Consider the following 10,765-nt stretch of genomic DNA (forward strand, 5'->3'; position numbering starts at 1 on the left):
TATTTAATTTCTTAATTTAAATGTCACAACAACAGATTTGCAAATTTGTTTTTGTTGATACATAAAAGCTATAAGCATTAAGGAATTATACTTAGTAATAAGTTTGTTCATCATCCTCATTATAATAAAAATTTTATTAATTCAAGTATGAAGAAGAATAATCTGAGATTTTCTTTCACTCATTAAAATGGACCCATTCATTACTCCTATTAGAAATATTCTACTATTTTGTGCAAATTGTCCTCCCCTCCCCCACCAAATTCTCTCTCTCACTCACATTTGGATTTAACTTTTACATGCTGCCAACAACAAAATACTGAAGTATATACTGGAGAATATATATTTAATATACTGAATATACTGACTTTCCAATGAACATAACGACAGCTTCTCTTTTAAGTAACTAGTGCCCCTAAAGAGTGGAGCTACCAAGCGTGTCCAAAGCTATCAACTACAAGATATCCACTGGATACTAAATACAGAAGGAGTCAGGTTTGGGGTGCTGATACAGGCGGTGCCATTTTCTTAGAAGGGTGACTGGGAGCCACCCTTTCCCCCTCAGTAAAAAGTAACATCCATTCCTGTTTGTCTCACTCTTAATGGAGATCAAATGAAGTGTTTGTCTGATTCTCTCAGAACAGAAAACCATGACATAAGCTAGTACTCTGCCTCCACTGTCTTTAGGCAGCTTCTTTTTTTTTTTGAGACGGAGTTTCGCTCTTGTTACCCAGGCTGGAGTGCAATGGCACGGTCTCGGCTCACCGCAACCTCTGCCTCCTGAGTTCAGGCAATTCTCCTGCCTCAGCCTCCTGAGTAGCTGGGATTACAGGCACGTGCCACCATGCCCAGCTAATTTTTTGTATTTTTAGTAGAGACGGGGTTTCACCATGTTGACCAGGATGGTCTCGATCTCTTGACCTCGTGATCCACCCGCCTCGGCCTCCCAAAGTGCTGGGATTACAGGCTTGAGCCACCGTGCCCGGCCTAGGCAGCTTCTTTATTGTAATCTTTTGCTTAAATATCTGTCTTCTGATTTGCAATCTGAGTTCTGTAAGGTTACTGATTATATCTATAGTTTATGTCTAAAGTAGTGTCTGACATTCAACAAATATTCATTAAATGAATGAACTGTGAATGTCCTGAAGTGATTGCATTAATAGATGTTTATTAAGGCAGGCTAGGAAATGGTCTTATGAAATAATCATGAGTCATTTTTTTGCTGTTATGAAGAACTGATGGTAAAAAGCGGTTTGCATGTGGTGTTCAGACTTACTATCTAGGAAAAAGAGCTTTGCACGCTAGGGGGCCTGCTCTCCTCACTGCTGTTGAATCTGCTGAGTATGGAATAGTAACCATGGTTTCCTGCAGATTTTGTTCAGTGCATTAGCTACATGCCGTTCAGTAGGCACCAGCAGTTATGAAATGCTAAGCAATTTTGTGCACTTGCAAATTCGGACGGGGTCCTTTTGAGAGCAGTAATAGGAGACTTCATGATTAGATTCAAACTCTTCGAAAGCTAGCCTAGTAATTTTTAATTTAATTCAGCTTTTTCTGAGTTGCCCTGTAAAATGCTTGCCTCATCTGTTAAGCATATTTCATCACTTAGTTTTAAAAATCTCGAACAAGGTCTTATTTCCCAAAGTTGCTTAGAAACTCAGCATTGTGAGTTCTCCTTTGAAGTGACTGGCTAAGTTATGAGAGAGACAATTTCCTAGGTCATTTAGCAAGACCTTTAGTGACATCTGACAAGTTCAAAGGGGAAAAAATGGGCAAAATGCGCATTAGGTGAGGATCGTTCTGGATTATGTCAGTGGGACGGATAAGCTTAGGAACTTCTGGTTTGTTGGGAATAAGGGAGGCAGCGATTGTAGACCTGATACCCTGAACCTGGGCTTTGCCATCAGTTCCAGAGGACTGGCCGGTAAGCTGTAGAGCCCATCATGGATGGTGGCATTGGTTGTCTGGGGGTCTTGCATTTTTTCCTACTTTTGAGGTTCATTTTCACCGAACTATCTGCATATTTGCCCTCTCCCTATTACAACTGAAGAATCGGTAATAAGACAATTAAGGTATGCATGTACTATTTTCCCCCTGTCTTAGTCTAGGAGGAGGTACTATCTTAATAGAATAAATACTTGGTGAATTTGACTTTGTCTGGTTATAGACCATTCTGAAACTAACTAACTAAAGAAGATCAAATCCACAGTTTAAATTCTGATCACAACTACAGTGTCCTCAATTCAGTATCAGAAATTGAATCTAGAGGGGAGAAGCCAAAAAAAAGTGGACATTAGCCATATGATTGGGCTAGAGAGTCTTACAGGTTCAAATTTTCTATTTGCTGTAGGGTATCTGTCTCTCTCTTTTTAAATGGCAAACCTAAAGATTTGTTTCTTGTACATCTGGTGGGTTCCAGGGAAACCTTGTCTTTGGAATCACTGTTTCTCTGGGAGAAAAAAAAAAAAAGTACCAGCAAAACTCTGTTTTATTTTTTTCCTTTAACTTTCCATGGATGGTAATTTTCCATTAAGTCTTGATCTTCCAAGGCTGCATCTTTTCAGTGTCCTGGACATACCCCAAGGGAAAAGTGAGCTTTCCTGGGATTTGATCTGTTGGCCAGATTTGCTATGTTTCATGTAATGAAAAGTATTTAACTGCCTTTTTCAAACCACATGCTTCCTATGGAAAGAATATAAACGGGAAAATAATTTCCATTCCCTTTTCTTCTTGCATCAGAAGGAGATCCAGGGAGTGTCTGTCACATAGTTACTTCTTGGTATCTGTGCTGGACACAGATCCTTGTGTCCATTATGCAAGAGGCCCTTCTCCTTTCTCTCTGAAAGATCTTCCTACTTGAATCTTCCACTCTTGCCTTTAACTTTGGCTAGGTGAAGCTTTCCTATACTTCATTTTTCTTGCTCTTTTTTGACCCCGTATCTTTTTTTACTATATAAAGTTCATTTTTTTTTTTCTAATCTTGCTCTGTCACCCAGGCTGGAGTGCAGTGGCAGATCACGGCTCACTGTAGACTCAAACAACGGGGCTCAAGTGATCCTCCTGCCTCAGCCTCCTGAGTAGCTGGGACTATAGGTGTGAACCAGTAAGCCTGGCCCAGTTTCAAAATATTTTCAATGATCAGTTACCTTACTCTCTCATCTACTTAAAGTCTTACATTTTCTGAGATATCTCTTTCTTTTAAAAGGCAGGATGTTTGAGAGATTTATTTTTTTCTGGACTTTATTGTTAGATAGCTGCCCTTCTGCTATAGTCCAAATTCAATATGGAAACAACCAACCATAAAGGGAAAATGATTAAAATACACTGAATAGGTCCTTGGTCATTTAAAAATTTTCCACCCTGTGGAGGTAGTATTACTCATTTGGGTTATACTTGTTTCAAACAACAGCAATGGCTAGTTAGGACAATGGAGGCAGGTTTTTTCACTTAGGAATTCATTGGACATGTACCATGTGGTCAAGCATGCTGTGGGCACCAGGGATACATAGGTATACACATAGTCTTTGCCATCAGAGGTGCCAAGGGAGGATTGATAACTTGTTAGAGGTTGTACCTGATATCCTCCTAACTTCTCTGTTAGGTGGGGCCTGTTTTCAGGGAAGAGGAAATACTACAGTTATGTGTAACTCGTAGAGAAGAATTTAACTTAAAACTTAGTGAGATAGTACTTTATTTTTCATATTGTAGAAATGTGAATGTGATTGAAACCTCTAACAAAGATATTTGTGTTACAGGTCAAAGTTGCTCAGCAGAGCCCAGTGGATTCAGGCACTGTCCTCCAAGAACCCACCACGAAATCTCTCTTGGTCAATAATCTTCCTGAGAGAAGCCCGGCTGACAGCCCCAAAGAGGGCCTGAGGGCCAAGCGAGGCCGACTCACCCCCAGCCCCAAAGCTGGCGTGGAGCCCAAGGGCAGTGAGAATTGTAAGGTCCAGTGAAGACACCTTGTGTGTCAGTACCCCTGGGAGGTGACAGTCATTTAATAGATAAGGCTCTGCCTACAGGACTTTTCTTTAGCCAGGGAGCACTTTATCAGTGAGGAGAAAACAATTCCTTAGAAGTCTTAAATATATTGTACTCTTTACCCATGTGTAGGTATTGAAAAAGTTGAGAAGCACTGATGACCTATTAGCATTGACATTCCTCTCCTGTAATGTACATAGTATAAAGCTATGTCTATAAAGCTTTTTGGTAATATGTTACAATTAAAATGATAAGCACCATATCATCTCGTTTGTATGTGGAATTTACACTAAAAAATTCAAAACACACTTTATACTTTCAATTAACAGCTCTAGGAAAATGTAAACTTTTGCTTTATGATATTCTTCTATTCTGTAGTATTAGGCATGGAATAGTTTTGAATAAAGAATTTCTTTTAGCTGAGTAAAATGAAAGAAAAGCATGTTATATGTTTTTAAGGAAAACATGCACACATATACATGCAGGAGTGTTTATTTTTCTCTTCCAGTCTGTTTTAGACATCTTTGCTTATGTAACTTGTATATATGTGTGTGTGGGTATATGCTTACTTCCAATTAGGGTTGCAGGCTTCCTAGAGGTGTGCTATACTCTGTGTTTGTCATTGTGTTTTTTCTTTTTTAACCAATTTCTTACAGTTATTTGGTATGCATTCTCATACCTAGTGATGTATTAACATATAGCCTTTGTTTTCTAATAAAAGAATCACCTTCATTTTTGTAAGAATGATTCCTAAGTGTAAAGGTATTATGAATACTGGTACTGTTTCTTGCTAACTGCAACAGCTTCTTATAAAAGTAAAAATGTTTGAACAAATGATACAGATCTTTAAACAAAAGATCTTAGCTTTTGTTTATCAAAAGATATGATTTGGAATATGGGTCATAAGGAGTATATGGGACTATAATACGTCCAGCCCAGTGCCTCCTACATTCGTGTCTTCCATTAAACCACATCATCAAGGATACAGGTATGTCTTATTTCCCAGCTCGCTTATTGATGATAATATAGTTTTGAAAACATGTAGGCATTATGAGCCTTGTCAGATGCAGAAAGATTTGAACAAGTTCTTAATGTTCCTGAATCAGGGTAAAAAAGTTTCCTAGGACATGCGCTAGTAAAAGATCATGTGTTCTTGGCTTTTAGTCCAGATTGATACACAAACCTCAGTACGCACCATCATTTATATTTAAAAGTTGTCCTTTGCAAGGTGACCTCTGTTGTTGGATAATGCTTCAATAATATTAAGCTACTTAGTATTCATCAACCGAAAGTGATATCCTGACTTTCCTCTTCTTTCTGCAGTTGCTTGGGCTTGAGGTCTGGTGCAATATCCTTACCATAAATCATCCTAGGGCTGCCATGTGTTCAAGGGCATGACCCCGAGCAGACATTGTTGGGATCAAGCCATCAGCTTTGTTGGCTGTCTCCAGCGACTGGAAGATTCCACTCAGGAGGCTTTGCTGGGTAGTGTCATGGGTCCTTGAAAGCATCTTCATCTTTTCCTAGGTGTGCTGTAGCTGCTGATCTTCTTACTTGGATACTTCCATTTTTATAATTGTAGAGAATTTTTCCAAATCTTGTAAGCGGACAACCAGGACATTATTCTTTTCCTCAAGCTAACAACACTTGTTCTGCTATAAGCTGAGCTGCATATGGGGTGAAAAGTAAACATGCTACCATTCCAACTCACAAGTACCTTATAAACCGGTTGAGTCATGAGTAAGATTCCCACTGACAAATCATATGGGAAAGCGAATCAAGTCCAGATATCTGGGAATCAGATTCTCATCTGTACAACGAGGGGCTTGGTTGAGATGATTCTTTTACCATGAATATTGTATAAGAACTGCAATGGACCTTTGTGTTATTGGGAATTGTTGGCAGTCTAAGGAGACTGCATCTTCAAAAAGAAAGAAAGAAAAGCCAAAATGTAAATGTAGCCTGATTTCTTGAGACACTCCTCCCCTCACCCTCTTCACTTGCCTTCTTTGAGATTTGTGATTTTTCTCATTTGATCCCAGTTTATTTATTTTGTTGGAATTAGTAAATTTTCACAGATTTGTTTGCACCTGGAAAGAAGTTAAGGTACTTCTTCCTAGAGGCCCCTAACTCAAGGAGGGGAGAGCTCTTCCACTTTCCAATTGGTTTGAGTCTGCAAAAGTTTCTAACTTATCTTAGCATGGCTCACCACCAATTGTTATTTTAGAATTTCCAAGTTCTTCCAAAATCCTTCAGGCTATGGACAATATGTCATGAAAGAAATTTAAACAGTAAATAAATAAATTAGTTCTTGTAAGCCACAGGTTTATTGCACCACAGTCTGAAGTTGGACTAATCATTAGCATGTTTTTCATATTTCTCTTCTGTAGTTAAGGAGGGGGATACAATTATTTCTTGAAGAGGACAGTAAGTACCTAAAATTGTTAACTACCACTTGATAGTTGAGAGTTATGTGCTCTCCTGCTTCTATTCATATAAGCTGCCTTCTCTTTAAAGGGGATGGAGTTTTATATTAATTCACTGACTGTGGAGATAACAGAGCCTTGAGTGCCTCAGAAGGGCCTGGCTATTCTCATTTGAAAAGTCTGAGGACCTGAAGCTGGCATTCTATCCCCAGGCCCAGCTATGTATCTAATGCCACTATTCACTTTAGCTTTGGCTCATACTGGATGGGAAGTCATACATTTTACAAGGTATTTTCATGTGTGCGGAAACTTTCACCTGTGAGGTAAGAGGGTCAAACTTCTCACTCATAGGTCTGCGGAGATCTTGCTTAATAATAATTGTGTCTCCCAACAACCTTGCAAAATGATTATCCTCATCAAACAAGATAAAATAGGCTCAGAGTATTTGGCCCAGGAAGTAGCAGAGTTGAGTGTCGACCTCAGCTTTGCAAATACAAAGCCCATTTTCTCTCTTGTTTGTCCTGCTGCCTCTCTGGAAGCAGGCTTTTATAGAATAATTCTGAGAGTATAGATTTTCAGATGATACTAGGTAGCTTTTCCATTTTCTATGTGCAATGGCAATGAAGATATCTAGGATGTCTGCATCTGATTTGTGTTACCTTCTATTTAATTTCAAATGTAAGACGGGACTAGGTATACGTTTTAAATCCTAAAAGTTGTCTACTATCTAAAAGTTGTCTTTAATTCCTAACTTAATGCACAAACATTATTTATGTAAAGGTAAATCCTTTCAAAGAGTCTTTTTTGCAATTCAACAAGGAAAATAACCCCATTAAAAAGTGGGCATGAACAGACACTTCTCAAAAGAAAACATAAAAGTGACCAACAAACATGAAAAAATGCTCAAGATCACTAATCATCAGAGAAATGCAAACCAAAACCACAATGTGGCACCATCTCACACCAGTCAGAATGGCCATTATTAAAACATCAAAAATTAACACGCTGGCAAGGTTGTGGTGAAAAGGGAATGCCTATACAGTGTTGGTGGGAATACAAATGAATTCAGCCACTGCAGAAAATGGTTTGGAGATTTCTCAAAGAACTTAAAATAGAACTACCATTCTACCCAGCAATCCCATTACTGGGTATATACACAAAGGCAAATAAATCATTCTTCCAAAAAGACACATGCACTCCTAGTTCATTGCAGCACTATTCATAATAGAAAGACATGGAATCAGCCTAGGCCCCATCGATAGAGAAAATGTGCCATGGTTTATGGCATCATAGTATTCCATGGCATATACCTATGGAATATATGCCATGGAATACTATGATGCCATAAATAAAAATGAAATCATGTACTTTGAAGCAACATGGATACAACTGGAGACCATTATCCTAAGCAAATGAACTCAGGGAGCCAAATACCACATGTTCTCACTTTTAAGCTGGAGCTAAATATTGGGTACACATGGACATAAAGAAGGGAGCAATAGACACTGAGGACTACTAGATGGGGGAAGGAGGAAGGGTGGACCAAGAGTTGAAAAACTACTGGGTACTATGCTCACTACTTTGATGACAGGATCATACCCCAAACCTTAGCATCATGAGATATACCCTTGTAACAAACCTGCACATGTACTGCTTGTATCTAAAAAGTGGAAGTTATATATTTAAAAAGTCTGGTCTGGAAAACCAAATACAAAATACTTCAAATAAAAATGTTTAATATAACATAGACATTAAGTGAAAGGTGTCAAAATGCCTTGGGGTCCCATTTGACCTTGGTCAAATTACTTAATTCTCTGTGCCTCAGTTTCTTTTCTTTCCTTCCCCCCTGCCCCCGACAGTCTTGCTCTGTCACTCGGGCTGGAGTGCAGACTGACTCACTGCAACCTGCAACCTCCGCCTCCTCGGTTCAAGCAATTCTCCTGCCTCAGGGTCCAAAGTAGCTGGGACTACAGGAGTGTGCCACCATGCCAAGCTGATTTTTGTATAGTTAGTAGAAACGGGGTTTCACCATGTTGGCCAGGCTGGTGTCACACACCTGGCCTCAGTTGATCCGCCTGTCTTTGCCTCCCGAAGTGCTGGGATTACAGGTGTGAGCCACCATGCCCAGCCTCAGTTTCTTCATTGTTAAAATTGGATATAAATGATAATAACTCTTGGAGTTGTCACGATTAATTTGTTAATACTTTACACTTATGATTTTACAGTCACTAGAATGTTGGTTATTCTGTATACAGATAATTACACATAATTTTTTTTCAGATCAAGTTCTCATCTGAAATTTTTACTAATGTCAATACCATAATGCTTATTTTGCAAATGAGTTTAATCGCTATAGATCTGTACATATCATTCAATTATTGATCTTGCAAATGAGCCATTCACAGGTTTTTAGTTTTTGTTTGCTTGGCTCATTAAAAATATCTAAAGAAAACAATCACTACAATTTTACTTACAAATGGGTTGTGCTCCTGAAGTACAAATATAAATTAGTTGTTTGGGACTCAGAATATATTTCCTTGTAGAAACAACATTGTAACTTGTGCCTAAGTTTAAGCCCAGGTAGCCAAGTTGGCTCTTACTATGTTAAAATGACAATCTCGTTTGTTTCAGCCATATAGAACCTTCATTGATAGCACTGTTTCTTTGGAGAAGCGTATTTTAAGAATGAAGTTACCATAAACTCAATTTTTTACCCCTTAACTATCTTTCCAATGTATCCCACCCTTCCTTTTCCATTTTGTGGTACTGGACAGGAATGGTTTAGCAGTCTCAGGTTGGAGAAATTGAGATGTAGATTTCTGTCTACCACATTTTTAGAACAGCAGCAGCTCCCAGTCTGAAAAGGAAAGTGATAGTTTTTATGTTGGATCTAATGCTGCAGGCAATGCCAATTTTATTTAATGTTGGTGTATTTGTGTGTGTAAATTTAAGTGGTTTGTTAAACTACTTAACATGGTTGATGTTTTAGAAAATTACAAGGAAATACATATCCCCAAGGTTCGTACACTTTCGTTGACTTGCAAGTTGACTTCTAGCCCCCAAATTCCCACCAGACACTGTCTCCTCAATTCAGAGATGGTGGCAGATGAATAAGGTTACTATATTTTGTGATTTCACCTTTTCTAGGACATCTTGAGGATGATCAGAGAATAATGTATAAAAATACCCTATTTGCTAAACCAAATGCTTGACGTTTCCAACTCTTTACTTCATTTGACGTTTAATAATCCTGTCAAGTGGGTCCTAATTCAAGAAGGGACCTAATGAGGTTATTAAGTTTGTGTCAAAACAAAACTGAGGGCTCCAGTCTTGGACTGCAGTGCAAAGTTCTTCATATATGACCATACACCTTCCCAGTAGAGAGTAAAGGGATTCAGTGAAGAAAACTACCAGCCTGGCAGGTTCTTTTCAGAACCCAATTCTGAGCTCAATAGGGGAAGTTTCCTTCTAAGAGGGCTTAGGTCAACTCCACGCCTAAGGAAAAATTTGATTTATTTAACCTTTTGATTTGGCATCCAGGTTCCTAGCAAAAACTACACTATCGTAATAATAATAAATTTAACTTCTCCTACTTTTGCTGTCTCCAACACTGCTTTTGCAAGAATGTGGAAAAATGAACAGCTTTCTACAGTTACAGACTTTCTAGCGAAACACTGGGATATTTCTGAGTTTTAAATGTGAACAGATCCTCTTGGTGTTGAAATCACAGCTGTGTTATCTAACAGAGCATTTGCTGGCTGGGTGCCCACTCCCTCCTGCTAGACCTTGACTCCTTGGGCAGTTCACATGAGGGTGTTATTTGTCCTGGATACCATCTGTTTGTTGTTTTAACGGTCATCTTCTTGGATTTAGACCAGCAGAGGGTCATAAGGGTGCCCTGTGTTCACCCACAATGCTTTGTTCCCTCTGTGCTATTTATGCACAGCCTACATTGTATGCCTACACAGAGGCATGGTGGTCATTTTCCTTGGAACCATATACAGGTTGAGAAGGAAAGAAATGCCAATGCCCTGGTTTGTAAACAGGTGTATTGAGTGTGAAGACAATTTTCCTTCCAAAAAAGCCAAGCCTTGACCATAACCATGAGCTACATCTCAGCTCAGCCCAAGCAGTTTTTTCAGAGGTTGGACAGTCAACCTATGAGAACATCAGAGGCTTGATAGAAACAGCAGATGTTCATGGATTCAGATACAACCTATTTTAATGACAGGACAAACAAATGGAGGATACCCATCATTCCTAGAATTTAAAACAAATTCTTATTGAGATTTACTGTAAATTCCACCTACCTATCTGTTCATTTGAAAATCAGAATCCCAAGTTACATCCTAAATCTT

The 10,765-nt window shown here is 38.8% G+C and overlaps 1 protein-coding gene across 1 annotated transcript in view; it reads left to right on the forward strand.

Annotated features, from left to right (window-relative positions):
- Positions 1-6,127, forward strand: part of CENPF (centromere protein F) — a 62,429-nt gene extending 56,302 nt beyond the window's left edge. Inside the window, exon 20 of the mRNA XM_003930355.4 lies at positions 3,753-6,127. Coding sequence (XP_003930404.2) covers positions 3,753-3,956 — 204 coding nt within the window. The 3' untranslated portion in view covers positions 3,957-6,127. The remainder of the gene's footprint in view (positions 1-3,752) is intronic.
- The last annotated feature ends 4,638 nt before the right edge of the window (positions 6,128-10,765 follow it).

The sequence above is a fragment of the Saimiri boliviensis genome, chromosome 14, assembly GCF_048565385.1.
Source record: "Saimiri boliviensis isolate mSaiBol1 chromosome 14, mSaiBol1.pri, whole genome shotgun sequence".
Lineage (NCBI taxonomy): Eukaryota > Metazoa > Chordata > Mammalia > Primates > Cebidae > Saimiri > Saimiri boliviensis.